The sequence below is a fragment of the Maylandia zebra genome, linkage group LG17 (assembly GCF_041146795.1).
Source record: "Maylandia zebra isolate NMK-2024a linkage group LG17, Mzebra_GT3a, whole genome shotgun sequence".
NCBI lineage: Eukaryota > Metazoa > Chordata > Actinopteri > Cichliformes > Cichlidae > Maylandia > Maylandia zebra.
The window spans coordinates 29,967,507-29,985,077 of NC_135183.1; the positions used below are offsets into that span (position 1 = coordinate 29,967,507).

The following is a 17,571-nucleotide window of genomic DNA, read 5'->3' on the forward strand; positions in this document are numbered from 1 at the left end:
GTTTCTAGATACTTTATTTTAAAATCACACTTGTCTAGTAAAGGGGCCTTTGCATGATGACTTGGAAACATGTTTCTGCTACAAATTGAAGTTATAGTTTTTTAAGATGAGTAAAATAGTTTTTGACTTTACAAAAAATGAAATGAGCTTCCATATTAAATGGTCTCACTTGGGCAAAGTACTTGCTGAATTTGTATCACCACTGTAACTTTGGGATTTTAAGTTAAGGTTCAGGTGTATTTCTACCGCCAATAATGGTTACATGTAGTGGTACATTGCAGGTAAATAGATTATCATTTGCTCTCAAAGAATAAAGTATACAAATTAAGTTTGTTTTGTGGTTCTGTTTTATTTGTGCATAATGCGTTTCGTTTTATTAGAAACAAGTGTGGGAAAGGAAATTTTGTTTTGGAGCAGTTGCTTAAAAATCACGTATGATGTCCAAAAGTATTTTCTTAACTTTAGGCCAAAACACTTGTTTTGCCATTGGAGATTGCCTGGACCTCGCACCTTAAGTGTTAGACCTGAAGGCTTACTTTTGAACAGAATTTTAAGTCCATCCTAATATAATGGTAAAGGGTTGTTAAAGTATAAAACAGTGTCGGACAGAAGTGCAGAACATCAGGTGTGAGGAGGTTTAAAACTTAACTATTGTGTAAAAAGAGTCGACATCCTGTCCGATTGTGAATGTTCTGCTGGATAAAACGAATACTTAAAATAGCATTGCGTAAGTGATTCGTTTTTCCTCACTAGAAACATTGACAGATAAATACATTTTTAGACCTTAAAAGTGACGAAAATATCCAGTATAATGAGCAAATGAAAACAGGATTGCCGAAAGTAATTGCTGTTTTCTGTATTGTCAGTCATGTTAGACATCATCATGTCACTTGAAGTAAAAAATCACAGAAGCCTAGAACTAAAAGGTTCATTGACCATAGTTTGGTTGCTTTTGTAATGGCCGCAAACGTTCTTGCTTCCGCCGGGCCCGGAACCTTAGAATCCTGGTAGCCTTTCTATCAGGACAGATTAATACGTTGCACTACCTACTTCCGGCGCTTGTTTGGCTGGCAGTTTAAAATGGTAGTACGCTGTGTGTAACGCCTACTTTTAATGCCTAAATGGCAAGGTTTTTAGACAAGAAAGCTGAGAGGACAACAAAGAGTCCTGCATAACGCACTAAAGGATTAGCGGCACTGTTTTAGTTGTAATATGTTCAAAAAGATGACTGAATTTGGTCCAGATTCCGGGGGGCGCGTTAAGGTAACGTAACTAACGCCACACTCTAGTGTAGTGTAGGCGAACCACTTTGTGATTTTATATCATTTAAAACAATGAGCAGAATAATTTAACGTGGATTGAGATAACTTGACGAAAATCGCGTGGTCGGATTCAATTTATGTACTTCTGTATTTGCCACTTGTACCGTTGTCATGCCTGTTTTTAAATTTCTGTATTCTCTCTGTTGGCTGCAGGGAGTGACTATTGTGAAGCCTATTGTGTTTGGGAATGTTGCCCGCTACTTTGGAAAGAAGAGAGAAGAGGATGGGCACACACACCAGTGGTCTGTGTATGTGAAGCCTTACAGAAATGAGGTGAGGCATCCACATCAGTAAGAGGGATTTAGCAGGGCCTACAAAATGTGTCATTTACCTGAAAAACGATACAAAATGCTGTTTGAAAAGACTTAAAAAATACTTTTCTACCAGGATATGTCAGCTTATGTGAAAAAGATCCAGTTCAAGCTACATGAGAGCTATGGTAACCCTCTGAGAGGTGAGATGACTCTTTACATTGCAAGTATGAAATATTGAAGGATTTACTGGAAATAGTAATCTATCCATTTTTAATATATGACACTTTTTCAGAAAATTCATTATTCTGTGAAGCTCTCTGTGTTTCTCTTATTTCCAGTGGTCACTAAGCCTCCATATGAAATCACAGAGACAGGCTGGGGGGAGTTTGAGATCATCATCAAGATCTTCTTCATCGATCCCAATGAGAGACCTGTAAGAGCCAACACAAATAGTTACTTAGCTGTTTCAGAGAAAGCTGAGCGATCCGTGGTGCAGTTGTCATCACCGTTTCCTTACAACAAGGTCCAGGGTTTGAATCCACCATACAGGTGGACCAGAATGAAAGGGTTTTAATATATTTTGACTGCTTGATGATAGACATTTTAGAGCTTGAGTGGCATGTGGACACAGTGGTTAGCAGCCTTGCCTCAAAGCAAAGTTTGTCCTTCCTGGTCAGCTGGGCCATTTTTGTGTGGAGCATGTTCTCCCTGTATCTGCGTAGCTTCTCTCAGTGTCATCCTCCCACAGTCACACATGTTAGGGTAACTAGTTCTAAATTAGTTGCCTTTCAATCTGTATTAGCTCTGTTATAGACCTGTCCAAGGTATACCCTGCCTCTCACCCTGTGACATCTGGGATAGTTTCCAGCACATGACCCTGAATTAGATAAGTGGTTAAGGAGATAGATGAGCGGGCTCTCCGTCATCTGCTTTGATTTATTTGGGGGGTGAGGGGAAAGGGAAGAGGGAGACGGAACAAGAGATGCATATAGGAGAGAGCTAGAGTTTAAAATTTTCTAATCAGTTTTATTTATATACCACCAAATCACTTGTTAGGTGAGTGTCTAAACCACCGCCCTAGTATTTCAAATACACATGTTATAAATAAAAGAAATACACACTTTTGAGTGTGGTGTGCTATTTCTCTTAGTGTACAGTTTAAATGGTTCTTCTTTAGTGTATGGTTTCTTATAAGAAAAAAAACATCAAAAGCCATCTGATTTATATTTACACAACAGCACTGTGTAATCCTCAGCACTTGATAAGTAATATATAGTTGTCTATGAGGATCAGCTTATTTAAAATGTGCCTGTATCCATTGCTTGAATTTCTGGTTTTGTTTTCTTAGGTGACCTTGTACCACCTGTTGAAGCTGTTCCAGTCAGATTCCAGTGCCATGCCCAAGAAGACAGTTGTGTCTGAATTCTACGATGAAATGGTACCATTGGTTTAGACTCTGACGGTGTTTGTATATCAGTTTGTGTGAGCTCATCAATCGCTGTATGTTATTGTTGAGAGCGAGAACTCTGAATGCGTCGTTTTTCTGCGTTTCAGATCTTTCAGGATCCAACAGCCATGATGCAGCAGCTACTGACCACATCGAGGCAACTCACCCTGGGAGCCTACAAACATGAGACGGAGTGTATGTATTCATATATTCAACACTGTTTTAAAAAACAAAACAAAAAGGCATTCACAAGTTTTGAGTCGCTTTTGTCTTCATGTCTGTGCGTTTCTCCAGTCGGTGAACTGGAGCAGAGGACCAAGGAGAAACTGGAAGTGGCAAAGAAGAGAACAAGCCAAGAGATCGCGGAGCTGAAAGACAAACTCAAAGCCAGCAGAGAGAACATCAACCACCTTAAGGCAGAGATTAGAAAACTGGAAGAGGACGGAGACCATAAAGAGCACTGAAAGAAGGACAAATATGCTTATGGATGCAATCAGTTGTTGAAGCAATTTTCTGTGCTCCTGCCCTCTCCAAGGATTTAACAAACAAAAAAAAAGTCAGTGTTGTTATTTGTTTGAGGATTTTTGCATTTTATTTTTGTTGAGCGTCCAAGGGAATCTTAAACATGTAAATATGTTTTGAGTTGGTAGGAAAGTGCTTTAAAAATGTAGTCGGCCACAAAAACTCTTCTAAACATACAAATGCTCTAGTTTTGTTTTTTATTGCAACACTCTAAAGAGTCAGAAATCACAAAGTGTTGTGAGCCTTTTTTCTTGTAGCTAAATCAAGTCTGCTTTTGGTTCTATGCATCTGCATCTTTTTTTTGTTCTCCCCAAACATGATCAAACCAGTGAGGGAGAATGATGAAACACAAAGCTGTCATTTCTCTGGTTTGATTTTGAAGCCAGTCTTGTTCAGTCATCCTGATATAAGGTCACTATTACTGTGTCAATTAGGACAAACATTTTTGCACTAGTCACACACGACTTTCAGTGTGAATAGCTTGTCCTTTAGTACTAGCTTCCTCGTGTTTTATGTAAATATTTTTAACAATCGGCTCATAAACATTAGGATACTTTTTTTTCTCAATATAAAGAAGGTGACCTGCTGTGAAAAAAAGTATTTGCCCCCCTCCTGTTTTTTCTTGTTTGTTTGTTTTGCATATTTGTTACATATTTCTGGTCATAATTTAATTCTAATATTAGACAGAAAAAATCCAAGTAAATACAAACGGCAGTTTTTAAATAAAGGATTTCATTTATTAAGGGGGAGAGATAAGCTCTCCAATCCTCCTTGGCCCTTTGTGGAGAAAGTAGTTATACCTAACCCTAATAACGGATTGTGCCAACCTTGGCAACAAGGACTGCAACTCAGCATTTGTGATAACTGGCGCTGATCACTGTGGAGGAATCATGATCCACTCTTCTTTGCAGAATTGTTTTAATTCAGGCACACTGGTGGGTTTGGAACATAAGGTCATCCAAGTAATATACCAAATAATCTCAACTGGATTGAAGTCTGGACTTAAACTAGGTCGTTCTTTTTTTTTTTTTTAAATCATTCAAAGGTAGACTTGCTGTTATGTTTTTGGTTCACTGTCCTGCTACATAACCCAACAGTGTTTCAGCTTCAGGGCACAAATTGGTTGCCATTTTTTCCCAGTCTTTTTCTTGTAGTTGAATTATGAACTCTGACCTGGCTTCTTTTGTGACATCCTGGATCTACTTTTGGGGTAATTTTGGTGGGTCAGCCACTCCAGGGAAGGTTCACCACTGTTCCAAGTTTTCTCTGTATGTGGATTATGACTCTCACTGTGGTTCACTAGAGTGCCAAAGCCTTAGAAATGGCTTTGTAACCCTTTTCAGAATGATGGATGTCAATGACTTTTTGACATCCATCATCCATCAGAATCATCTATTCTTGAGTTTCTTTAGATCGGCATGATGTGTTTCTTTTTGAGAATCTTTGCTTTGTCAGACAGTTTTGAGTGTTTAGTAATTCACCTGGTCTGGCAGTAATCAGGCAACTGCAACTAGTTTTTCAACATTGTGGTTAATTACATTTTATTCATGATTTAACAAGTAGGACAGTTACTTTTCGACATATTCTGTAGGTCTGGATAGCTTTTCCTTTAATAAATCAATTCATCATTTAAAAACTGTAGTTTGTCTATCTAAGATTACAATTTATTTGGTGACCAGTGCTATGTTGTACAATCCATATTCAGGGATTCAGCTTTTAGGATTGTCAAGTAATGCAGTAAATGAAGTGTAACTATTATTTATAGTTTCTACACCAACTAATTTTTAGATTATGGCAAAAAAAACCAAAACAAGAACAACACTAAATACATTTTTAATTCATTCAGCCACAATTGGGTTTTTAGTTAATGCATTTTCAGATGAGCAGATCCAAAGTTTAATTTCAAAACCAATTTGAAATTAAATTGTTTGAAATAATCTTAAAGGTCTCGAGTTTGTTTAAAATCAGCGAGATTCTGATTTCCGAAAGTCAGTGAAAGCAACTAACAGGAAGTTCTCACAGTCTTCGCAGTCCGGACACTAAACCTCGTCTGTGCGTAACTTTGTGTCCTCTGGTTGTTTTCTCCGAAAACTGCCAAGTAATTATGGTCAGATACAAGGGCCTGCAATGGAAACAGTGTTGTCCAAGTCTGGACTGTTGTGTTTGGTATGTAGTTGTAAGTTTAATAAGGTTAAGACGCGACTGAATTTAGTGGGTTTCCTTGGGTTACATTCCCTTCAGGTGTCCATCAGGTGGAGGAACTCGAGGTAAGTTAAGTCGTATATAAACTACACAAAGACTCTTTTAAACAGTCCTCATGGGAACCCTACAGTCACATAGTCCACTGCTGTGTCCGGGTCTCAGTCGTCATTTCAAACCGCTTTCTTCGTTATACTATCTTAAAAATATTCAAATTCTCGGTTATCTTACATGAACTAGAACCAGTGACACAGAGACAGCTGGGGCTCCTGCACTGCTGCTACAACTGTGGAAAATCCCAAATGAAAAGCAGTGTCTTTAATTAAAGACGGCATCACTCAAGTTACAAAATTTAATGTAGAGAATATTCCCTTTTTTTGTGCAGCTATATACCTATCACACAACTAAATAGCACTCACGCACACACACAAGAGTATGTATTATTGTGGGGTACACCTTACAATATAAAGCACCTTGTGGCGACTGTTGTTCTGATTTAGCGCTGAATAAATAAAATTGTATTGAAATTGAATGATTTTATTACTTTTGTTTTGGCTGAGGTATAATAATTAATATAATAATAATAATTACTAGTAACATTGGCGGTGGAATCAATGTTTAAAATACTGATTTAAAATTTTTTCTTTTTTAATAATATAGTTCGTTACAGCGGTTTTCTCCTTCATAAAATATCCCACAGCCGCGGCGAGAGTTTGTCGCGTCACGTGATCAAAGGGTTTTTCGCACCGACGTCAGAGAAGCCGAGCTGGTACCGAGATATGGTCCGTAACCGTCCTGCTGCGTTAAGAACTTCACATTTTTTCTTTGAACGACGTCCTGCTAACAGCCGGCTTAACGTTTCCTGTCGATAGTCCCTCCGGGGTAATGCTGCAGTGATGTAAACTGTGCTGCAAAATGCGTGCAGCTCCTCATAAATGCTGCTCATTAACAGTCAGAAGCTAACGTTTATGCAGAGAACATGTCTCCTCGCTAAGGAAAGCACTGGTGGTATTCTGAGTTCAAGTTTTCGGGAAGGTAGGTGCTAGAACCTGACGTTAGACGACGCTTGTGGTATACGATAATGCTATGGTGGCCTGTTCCTAGAGTCATTGTTTTCCTTTTGAACACACTTGCTAGGCGAGTTCTCGGTAAAATGCAGTGTGCAGTATTTCCTTCTTACGCTTGGTGAGGATATAATGGTTTAGTTTGTCAGTAGTGGTTTGCAGTTTGCCATCCTTATCGCGTGTTTGACACCTTTGCAACAGGAAACGGATAAATGTCATAATGTGCTGGTTAAACTCGATCAGTTGGCAGCTGTTGTCATGTTCATAATTATTTCCTTTCATGAATTCTTAATTAATTTCACAGCAGTATATATGATTAAGTCTATTTCGAACTTGTGTCAAGGTTATTTCTAGCATGTGCTGTCCAGTTTTTAAAGCTCACATGTGCGTTTATTCAATAGTAAAGTGATATTTCTCTTGAATTCAGGAAAAACCTGACTCGAGGTTGTTTGTTGTTTATACAACCATGGCAGGCATGCTGGCTAGATGCAAAGACCTATTTTGATTGTCATCCACAGAGCCCCATTGTTAACCTGGTGTGTGTGTAAGTTCCATTCATGAGGCCAAGTGCATCATCAGCATGGCATGGTTTAATGTGTGGATTTCCCCACAGAGAGCAAGTGCACTTTGGTTTTTTTGTTTCATAACTGCATTAGATGTAGTGGTTTATTTACTCCACTTCCCTCTGGGATTAATAAAGTTTCTCTGATTCTGATTATTTCTCTTTGCATAAGAGGATCCATGAAGGAAGCATTGCTGAGTGCATGATAGTGAGGGTGTATTCCAAACTCTGATAGTTGTGGATAATAGCAGGATAAGGAAGGGCTGTGATTAGACTTCTTGGCTTTCTCTCGTCTAAGTGCCTTCATAAATATATGCTTCTTTATCTGATGAAATCATTATTCACTCCGGTCACACACCCAGTCCTGTTTGAATGCTTTACGGCAAGGCAAACTCCATTTAAAGTTTAATTCTGCACCACCGTGTTTGAAGGAGACATTCACCCAAAAAAATTGCAGTTTAAGGTACCCATGAGTTCTTGCACGCTGTTAAGCTTTAATGTGGTAAACAGTGGAATTACAGTGCAAATGTCTTTAGATTTGTGTGTGTCAGAACATCAGTTACTTCTCAATCGCTGTTACTCAAGAGAAAAAAGCTGTCAACACACTTCTTCCTGCCAGCAAGTCCTTAATTATAAAAGCGGTGGCAAGGTTTGAACAACTGAATTTAATACACAGTGGAAGCATTTAAATGTCACGTCAGATAATAGTTTTATTTGAATACAGTAAAGCTGATGTCACTGTGCCTGATTATCATCTTTTTGTCTTATGCAAAGTGTTGCAGTTTAACTGTCTGCTGTTTGTGTGTTCTGTTATCAGTACAGTTCTATCAGTGAAAGGGGCCAGGCTATAACTTGGTTGCAGTTGTGTTTATGTAATGTCTTTGTTCTCATTGTCTTCTGGTATAATTGTGGTTCTGCTCGCTGTGCAGGACTTTGCAGCACTGTTGTGAAGTTAATACTGTGTTTGTGTGTCAGTGCTAGGTGTGGTCGGGGCGCTGAAGCCATGGAGAAGCCATCATCTTCAGACAGAGCTGAGCTCGAGGAGAGAAAAGGCCTGGTGGAGGTAATGCACATTATCAGCTGCAATTAGATGGCGCCGTGGTTTAAATGGAAAGTTCACCGCAAAATGAAATATAAATGTTTTTCCTCTTGCCTATAATCCTCTTAATACAGCACCATCACAACAAAAGACATCTGCCTTCTGTTGAATATAATGGAAAAAGGTGGCACATGTTTACAAAGTTCTGCTTGGTAGCACTGCAAATTTGGTTGCATATTTGCTTTAGTTTTTTAGCTGGAGGTGAATATTGATAAGATTTTGTTGAAAGCGTTGGTATTCTCACATCCATCCATCCATCCTCCGCTTGTCCAAAGTTGGGTTGCGGTGGCAGCAGGTATTAGCTTGCGCAGTGTATTCTAGATGTCCTTCTCCTTAACCAGACTTTCCACTTCCTCCTGGGGTATCCCAAGGCGCTCTCCCAGGCCAGATGAGATATATGATCTCTCCAGAGGGTTCAGGGTCTACTTTGGGGTCTCCACCCAGTTGGGCTTGCCCAGGAGGTGCCAGAACCACCTCAGCTGGGTCCTTTTGACATGCAGGAGCAGCATCTCTACTCTGAGATCGCTCCAGATGTCTGAGGCCCTCACCCTATCCCGAAGGCCCAGTCACCCTAGGGAGGAAACTGTTACTTTCTGATTTCAGTCTTTAGTAATTTTCTGTGTGGGGAACCAAATGAAATCCTACATAGATCTTCAGTGTAGCTGTATTATTATCTGATTGTGAACACAGTGTGGAAGCAGAGCAAGGGAAAAAAGAGACTGAGGAGTGCAGAAGCAACACTGCTATGAGTTTGATCCATTTGTTTTTCAGTGTCCAACTGTTGAGGGGAAAAAAAGGCCAGCCCTGGTAAACTTTGAAAACCGGTTTTTAATTCCCATTCCGAAACACACCTGTGCTTTTTCTTTTGACCTGCCAAATGTAATTACATGTTAAAATAGGTGCTTTGAAAAGGCTTTGCAATTACTGCTCAGGTCATTAACTCATGATAACCGTTAAAGGGACTTCTTAGTGTTTTTAAAACTGTTGTGTAATCCTGATGTATGTGTCAGTCTTTGACGCCAGAAGAATTTGCAGAATTTAATAAAAGCACTGATATTATTTTTTTCATGTTTTCTCAATACGTTCTTGTATGTTAAATGTTTATTTTCAATTCTTAAAAATGTTTAGAAGAATTCAAGTTTACTATAGTTTCTATGTGTACTCATTGTTCAGGATGGTGGCGAGCCTAGAGGTGCTGAGGGTGGAGAGGTGGATGCTTGGACTCCAAGGAAGAGCAGCTCCTCCCGCAAAAGCTTCCGCCTGGACTACCGACTGGAGGTAAGACCCTCTATTACTGTCACCCTGCTATCTAATAAAACCCAAATCATGAGGCTTCAGTTTCACCTCAGAGCTTCTTCGTTCTGTGAAGTCCTCCTCTCTAGTTCCGCATGTTGTGTTTTGTTACATCCGAGTTCAGCTTTTAATGTCATGGATCACACAGTGTTCTTAAATTGGTTATATCAGGTGGTTGCTGTGTCTGTATCTACATTAGCATGCTTTAAATCTCATCTCACAGAAAGAGAAGTTTTTCTGTTGTTATTAATCATGTCAGAAAAACCTCCCTCGTTCTGTGGTGTTCCACAGGGATCATTTTTGGAACTATCCTGTTTAGCTTGTAGATGTTAACTCTTGAAAAGATAATATCTAATTTATAAAAACATTTCTACAAACTGTTTGATTTCCAAGTTTTAGTTAAATAACAATTTCTACATTTCATTTCTGATGAAAGAGACTCTTACCATTGTCCCAGATAGCGCAATCCCAAGGTTCAAACAAGGCAGTAGGTTTGTTCGTTCTGTTAAATCTAGCTTATGTAACCTTGGGGTAATGTTGAATAGTTCCCTTTCTTTAGGTTGTTATGTCAGGAGTGGAACTTGTTTATTTTATCTAAGGGGCATCTTTTTGCTCCAAAACTTTGGAATAAGTTGTTTTATTGCTTCAGATGGGGCTTTTAAAAATGGGTAAAGTCAGGCTTTGGGGTCTTAGTGTCTGACTTTGTCTTGTTTATGTGTCCGTTTTGTTGTTTTGGTTTTATTTAATGTTTCTTCTTTAGGCATCAGGCACTTTGTGACTTTCCTGTGAAAAATAAACTTGTATATTTTATACAACTGTAGATTCCAAAATGACTTGCTAACATAGCAAATATGCTATTATTTACTTTTTTTGCAGGAAGAAGTGACAAAGTCGTGTCGGGACAAACATGGCCGCTGGGCTAACCCCTGGCCAACGTGGCGCTTTCCTTCCTACTCGATGCTGTTCAGGTTCCTGTTCTTAGAAAAAGATAACAGCAATGTACCTTCTAGTAAAGAGGTAGGTAATCACTTACTTATAATCACCAGTTTACTATTAGCTGTTGGTTTTAATCCAAGTCGCAGTGAAGCGTCACTAATCAATTTTTAAATGTGCAGGTCTCAAGTTTATATAGAAAACAGCTGTTGGCAAAATTTTGCCTCCTTGGAAATGAGTTCAGGACAAATACATCTTTACTAAGAATCACTGGCCGATTTCATCTCACACACACACTATTTATAGGTCTTATTGGAAAACCTGCTGAGCTCAGTGAGGGCTTAACAAGCTGCTTTCACACTGCAACAGAAAAAAGGTTAACCCGTTATTAGCACAGACTCTACTGTTTGTTGCTATATTCAAACTTTTAAAAATGGGTGTGCTTACCAACTACTAGCAAATTCATAGGTGTAAAGTACAGTTATAGCAAAGGTGGCCTTCAGCATTAAATAATTTGCCCCTCCTGCACCCATCTGTTTCATCCCTTCTTACATCTTACTTTGTCTGTTATTTATTTATTTTTTAAACTATGGATGGCCTGTTCCTCTCCCTCGTCTCTCTGTCTCTAAAGGCCCTGGATCGTGAGCTCCCTGTGATGGAGCCATACTTTGTGCAGAACCCAAACCTCTCTGGCTCTGGTCCAGGACTGAGAGTCACATGGCTGGGCCATGCCACAGTTCTGGTTGAAATCGATGGGGTGAATGTTCTGACAGATCCAATCTTCAGTCAGAGGGCATCGCCGATCCAATATATGGGACCCAAAAGATTCAGAGGTCCTCCTTGCACTGTGGAGCAGGTTCCTATATATACATACATATATTTTTGTTTGTTAAAATTTTTTATTTATTCCTCCACCTTTAAGGTTCTTCTTTTACTTTCCTGCCAACAGCTTCCTAGGATTGATGCAGTGGTCATCAGTCACTCTCATTACGATCATCTGGATGCTGGATCTGTGGCCAGTCTTAATGCTCGCTTCGGAGGAGAGCTACGCTGGTACGTGAGGTGGATCAGTGGTTCACAATATTATTTCCATTCATGTCATATGTTCACTTCCCACTGTCAAACAGTGTGCCCTTTATTAGAAATTACATGTACCTTTTTGCATTGTGTGTGTCAGGTTCGTGCCAATGGGTTTGATGGACTGGCTGATGAAGATGGGCTGTGAGAATGTGATGGAGCTGGACTGGTGGGAGGAGAACTGTGTCCCAGGTCATGATGATGTCACGTTTGTTTGCACACCCTCACAGCACTGGAGCAAACGCACAGCATGGGATGATAACAAAGTAAGATAATAACAACAACAATATGCACATTATTGCTTAATTGTTTAATAAGATTTAGTGAAGTGCCATGACCCTAAACAAGCCAACAGCAGAACTTTGTCATTTTTATAGGACAACAAATTCTGTTTAAATCTTTATCTTGAATTCAAAACAGATAAAATTGATAAAATTCAGGTCTTTTTTTTAAAAACATTTTTTCCAGTCTTTATGGAGCAGCTGGACCGTTTTGGGTCCAGACCATCGTTTCTTCTTTGCTGGCGACACTGGCTACTGTTCTTCCTTTGCGGAAATAGGACGACGCTTTGGACCATTTGACCTTGCAGCAATCCCTATCGGAGCATACCTGCCCAGGTAATACACATGTGCACTTTATTAAGAACATCCTTACAATCTAATGTTTGGCCACTGAATTTGCTTTTGTAATGTACATTCGGAACACGTCTAATGATTATTTTAACATTTCTACAGACAGTACTTTGTCACAATTACAAAAAAATAAATAGTTTTCTAAATAAGTAAACATATGTGGGAAAATGATGGCACTGTAGATTCAGTTTTTATTTACTCTGTTCTAGAGGCACATTCATGTTTCAACAATAAAGTCGGTAGGTAGAGTTAATTGCAGTTAACTCTACCTCTAAGCTATTCATTTTTCCATAATGCTGTGCCTATTGTAACAAAAACAGATATCAAAGACTACTTGAATATTACTTGGTTTTTCAGAGACGTGATGAAAGGACAGCATGTAGATCCAGAGGAGGCCGTTCAGATTCACGAGGACCTTCAGGCCAGACAGTCGGTGGCCATTCACTGGGGCACCTTTGCCCTCGCGTATGAGGTAATGCCACACAAATACATTTATTTAGTTATGGATCCCTTATATATTCTTTAAATAAATATTTAAAACCTAGATGATTTGCCTTCTTTGAAAGAGTTGGAATAGAAGATCAATGGCCCTCTAATGCCTGAGATTTGCAAAGATGGAATAATCAATTCTGTAGCATCAGAATCCACTTACCGGCTCAATGTGTTTATTAAGTTTGTGGTTTTATGTTGAACTATTGACTATTCACTGGACTACTGCACAGTGAATTTAAAGATTCTTGTTGTCACCATGGCATTGCCACCATGAATACTTCAACTTTGCTTTAAAACATTGGTTATAGGGATTTAAAGTCATGATGCTATTTCCATTACTCAATGCATACCTCTTTCTCATCAAAATTTGATTTTGTCCATATCTCACTATCTTCCCAAGATTAACTTCCAGTGATCACTCCTGCGTTACTGTTGTAACAGACACATCTGAGTTGTGAGCCTCCCCTAGTCTTTTTTCCCCCTCTAACCCCATTTCTTTAACAAGCAAACACATGTTTATATTTGTGCTTTGGTCATGCTTAATGTTCACATGTGTTTTTGCTCTATATCTTTTGACTTATTTGAGCTACCCTACTAAGTCCTGGTGTACTAAATAGAGGACATCCTGGGCTTTCCAATGATACGTCATGTGTTTGGGTCCCCTTTTAGCTACAAAAAGGAAGGAAATCACACAAAATTAATGGGAAGATTCTTTTTTCCTCTGTTCTCATGAGGATATAATCATTTTGAAACAAGTTAGTTGACAGGTTGACTGACTGGTGTTTCTATTTTTTATTTTTTTTTTACAACAAAGGTTACATAATGCAAGGTATTTCAGTAGCATTCAATTTAGTATTTTGTTACTATTATACAACCTCACTTCCAAAATTGTTGAGGCGCTGTATGAAATGTAAATAAAAACAGAATGCAGTGATTTTCAGATCTCAAACCCATATTTGATTGATAATGAAACATAAAAAAAGCATCAAATGATTAGAGACATTTTACCATTTCCTGAAAGATATTGGCTCATTTTGAATTTGATGGGAGCAGCACATCTCAAAAAAATTTGGGATGGAGGCAACAAAAGATTGATAAACTAAGTGAGACTAAAGAGAAACAGCTGGAGGAACACTTTACAGCTAATTAGTGTTATTGGCAATGGGTCACTAACATGATTTGGCATAAAAAGAGGGTTTCTTCAAAGTGATCTTAACCACCCTGAGAAAAAAAAAAAAACTGCATTTGTAAATTATTTAAAAAATTCTAAAATTGACTTAAAAAGACTTTAAATAGTACATATCATCTACAGAATTCAGATAATCTGGAGAAATCTGTGTGCAAGGGCCAAGGTTAAAAATCAGTAATGTCCTAAAAACGTTGAGCCCACAGGTGTAACTGCATTACAATTTGCATGATTCTGTCATGAAAAATCAAAGCATTGTCTCAGGAACACTTCCTGAAACCACTCAGTGAGTACAGTTTACCATGTTATGCACAAATGTGGGCTAAATCTACATCATGAAAAGAAGTAGCCGTATAGGAACAGGCATAAGATCTTCAACAGGCTATAGCTCATTTAAAATGGACAGAGTCAGATTAGAATAATGAGACAGCATTTCTCTCCCAAAGCTGGTCTACTCATTACCCAGTCATTTATGGACTGTTTATCTTGTGGAAAGCACAGGTTTATGAGATTTGCAAATCATCATTCTCTTTTTATTTACATTTTACAGAGCATTCCAATTTTTTTGTAATCGAAGGCAGTTAGTATTTGAGGTTGCAATAGACCTAAGAGCTACTCTGTGAGTGCCATATCAATGCAAGAGCTCGTTGTTTAGATATAGTGTTGTGACACTATTATGTTCTGGCAACACAGTAAAACAAAGGTTTCATTGTTGAGCTGCATGAGTATTCCTGCAGCCGTCCCAGTTTAATGCAGCCTCTGTTGAAATCGAAGTGATATAAATGTAATAATCACTGAAAAATCTGCAGAACTAAACAAAAACTGAATGTGTTGGAGTAGCTGCTCGAACAATATCTTAACATGCATGTTTTCTCTTGTCATGCAGTATTACCTCGATCCACCTCTTCGACTCAGAGAGGCTTTGGAACAGAAGGGACTGAAACCAGATTGTTTCTTCACTTTGCATCATGGGGAGTCTCGCCTTATATCTGCACAGGACGAAGACGTCTTCGACTGATGTGCAGTGTTTTTGTGGCCCGTTTCTATGGATTTGTCTGTAACAAAGTGCAGTAAATTCATAACATGCAGAATCCCAGTTTAAAAAAAAAAAGTTGTGATAATTGCATATGTATATGCAGCCTGTATCAACTAGAAATCAAAACTAGGCCACAATATTGAATGTTGCACTGCCATCACATGGTCATTGGTAGGCAGTACTACCTACAGGAGCTGTTCTTCTCATGGTTCATAAATAAGCAAAAGGCATAAGATTTACTTGATCCTGGAATCTGTACTTGGTTCTGTGTAGTAGTCAGTGTGGCAAATGAAACATGGTAAAAGTATATCAAACAAATTTAGACAACTAGATTTTTAAAATTTGAACTGTATTAAAAACACCAAAAACTTTTTGTATTGCCAAACAAGTAATCTTATTTTGTGCAGCTCAGTATTTGTGAAATGCTAACTTGCATTCTAGTGTGCATTATTGTGATTGAAATTTCGTGGTGTGCACACTGCTTTACACCGAACGAGAGAAAAATTCTCTGCGGGTACAATTTTACAGATCAGAGGATCTGGTTAAAATACATCTGCTGTGCTTATATCTTAAGTAAAGTTTTCTTTCAGGATCTTAGAAGCTGTAATATGAAAGAAATACTAGAGGATAGAGGATTTTGTGGTGTAATAATATTTCAACATTGATGTTAAATCATGCAACACTACAAAGACTTTTCTGAATGTGCTACGAGAACTCAAAATTGAGCGACGCAAAAATAGTTTATCTATTATCAGAGTCTGAAACTCTCAGCGACCGAGTGCCGATAGCAAACGTGGAGCAGTGCTGTCTAGATGTAGAAGTTGAGCTGGGTTCAGCTTCGTGCCTTGCAAATATTATGCACTGCTGCAGGTTTAGACATTTGGCTTTGATGCTGTGAAACCAGTTTCTTTGCTTATCAGTGTGATCATTTCCAGTTTTACCTTTCCGTTTTTAGCCGGATGGGTTTGAGTCAAAGAGCAACAGTAGATTAGTGTTTTTGAACACAGTTGAAGCAAAATTCGGTTTTTAATGCCTGAATGTATGAACACATAACAGCACAATGTTGAGCTCATGTACTGCAGTAACAGGTTTATAAAGGTAAAAAGAAAAATGTTGTTTACATGTCACAGTGTCACTGATTTACAGAATAAATATTACTTTGCATTTAAAATGGTGTTGTTTTTTCTCTTCTTTTTTTGTTAGTAGTAAGATCTAAAAAATAAATGTGCACACTTTTCAAACATTAGTGCCCGAAGTGTTAGCATTGCAACAGGCACACTGGTAGACAAAAACAGGTGGGCATTTTCAACAGCGAGAAGTACTCTGGCGTCTTGATTCTGTATTTTTAGTGTAAAATAATACTGTGCTTCTACCACCCAAATTATTAATGTCATTTAATAAACAGGTCAGTGTATGAAATAACACCTACAGGCTTAGAAATTTATTTAAAGCCCCCAGCAAACAGCTGCTAACTGGATATTCTTTTTCTGACCACTGTAAGTCCTAGCTTTGGTTGTGTGGGAAAATCCAAATTTAACTTCAGTCATTTAAATCTAATTTCTTCCTCATTCTGATGCTTAATTTAAAGTTAAGCAGATACATTCCTAAATGTACTGAGTTGCTATTTGGCTGATTTGCTGGCATTTGAACAGGTGCACCGAAAGAAGAGTAATTTACTTTAGTCCCCTTCTTTATTCCATTTTCCATGGATATAGTTTTGAAATTTCACTTTTTATTGACCGGGCTAAAGATTGGATTTCAGACTGAATTAAGGATTGAAAACAATTTGGTTAAAATTACTAATATGAACATAAGTTTAACAATTAAGTTCAAACGACCCAGAGCTAAATATTTGAGAAAAAAGATTTCAGGGACAGTCAAGGTTTAATTTGCCCAACAAAGGCAAGGAGGTTATTTTATAAAATATGAATTCAAACCCTTTTCCATAGCAGCACATGGCTGCCCAGGGATGTCCAGTATATCCAAATGGTTCTTGGAAAAAAAAAATCTTGTATAACATCTTGTAATTAAGACAAATATTAAAGATTTATTTTCTTTTTTTGCATTTTCATGCTGTGTTTCTTTTCTCTTTGATTGTCTACATCAGGGGTGGGCAATTCCAGGCCCTGAGGGCCGGTGTCCTGCAGGTTTTAGAGCTCACCTTCGGTCAACACACCTGAATCACATGATTAGTTCGTTACCAGGCCTCTGAAGAACTTCAAGACATGTTGAGGAGCTAATTTAGCCATTTAAATCAGCTGTGTTGGTTCAAGGACACATCTAAAACCTGCAGGGACACCGGCCCTCGAGGCCTGGAGTTGCCCACCCCTGGTCTACATGCATCCCCTCTACTGCTCTAGGTTTGCACCTTTCCTTCTCCTATTGGCAGATGCACATTAATACGAACGACACAAGGTGGCAGCATCTACCTTTTCCCCCCTCACCATATAGTG

The 17,571-nt window shown here is 38.5% G+C and overlaps 2 protein-coding genes across 6 annotated transcripts; both read left to right on the plus strand.

Annotated features, from left to right (window-relative positions):
• Positions 1 to 1,020: 1,020 nt before the first annotated feature.
• Positions 1,021 to 5,181, plus strand: yeats4 (YEATS domain containing 4). Its single transcript, XM_004548229.6, has 7 exons — positions 1,021 to 1,263; positions 1,476 to 1,595; positions 1,710 to 1,776; positions 1,915 to 2,009; positions 2,925 to 3,014; positions 3,131 to 3,218; positions 3,318 to 5,181. The coding sequence occupies exons 1-7, from the start codon at positions 1,213 to 1,215 to the stop codon at positions 3,485 to 3,487; spliced, it is 681 nt and encodes a 226-aa protein (XP_004548286.1). The 5' UTR covers positions 1,021 to 1,212; the 3' UTR covers positions 3,488 to 5,181.
• Positions 5,182 to 5,544: 363 nt separating this feature from the next.
• On the plus strand, positions 5,545 to 16,289 carry napepld (N-acyl phosphatidylethanolamine phospholipase D). Of its 5 annotated transcripts, none has more exons than XM_004548227.4 (10): positions 5,545 to 5,812; positions 8,346 to 8,433; positions 9,643 to 9,747; positions 10,639 to 10,779; positions 11,327 to 11,551; positions 11,645 to 11,748; positions 11,873 to 12,038; positions 12,241 to 12,389; positions 12,762 to 12,876; positions 14,969 to 16,289. In XM_004548227.4, the coding sequence occupies exons 1-10, from the start codon at positions 5,673 to 5,675 to the stop codon at positions 15,098 to 15,100; spliced, it is 1,365 nt and encodes a 454-aa protein (XP_004548284.4). In that variant the 5' UTR covers positions 5,545 to 5,672; the 3' UTR covers positions 15,101 to 16,289. The 5 variants fall into 5 exon arrangements, with proteins under 5 accessions (XP_004548284.4, XP_012773823.3, XP_012773824.3 ...); XM_012918369.3 differs by having other exon boundaries at positions 5,546 to 5,711; XM_012918370.4 differs by lacking the exon at positions 5,545 to 5,812 and adding an exon at positions 6,457 to 6,779.
• Positions 16,290 to 17,571: the final 1,282 nt, after the last annotated feature.

Excerpts from the sequence above, each read along its gene's own strand:
- yeats4 (XM_004548229.6), top strand. The coding sequence starts at position 1,213 with ATGTTCAAAAAGATGACTGAATTTGGTCCAGATTCCGGGGGGCGCGTT. Across the intron at positions 1,264-1,475 it reads ATTCCGGGGGGCGCGTTAAG|GGAGTGACTATTGTGAAGCC; the intron begins GTAACGTAACTA and ends TGTTGGCTGCAG. Across the intron at positions 1,777-1,914 it reads CTATGGTAACCCTCTGAGAG|TGGTCACTAAGCCTCCATAT; the intron begins GTGAGATGACTC and ends TCTTATTTCCAG.
- napepld (XM_004548227.4), top strand. The coding sequence starts at position 5,673 with ATGGAAACAGTGTTGTCCAAGTCTGGACTGTTGTGTTTGGTATGTAGT. Across the intron at positions 11,552-11,644 it reads CTCCTTGCACTGTGGAGCAG|CTTCCTAGGATTGATGCAGT; the intron begins GTTCCTATATAT and ends TCCTGCCAACAG. Across the intron at positions 11,749-11,872 it reads TTCGGAGGAGAGCTACGCTG|GTTCGTGCCAATGGGTTTGA; the intron begins GTACGTGAGGTG and ends TGTGTGTGTCAG.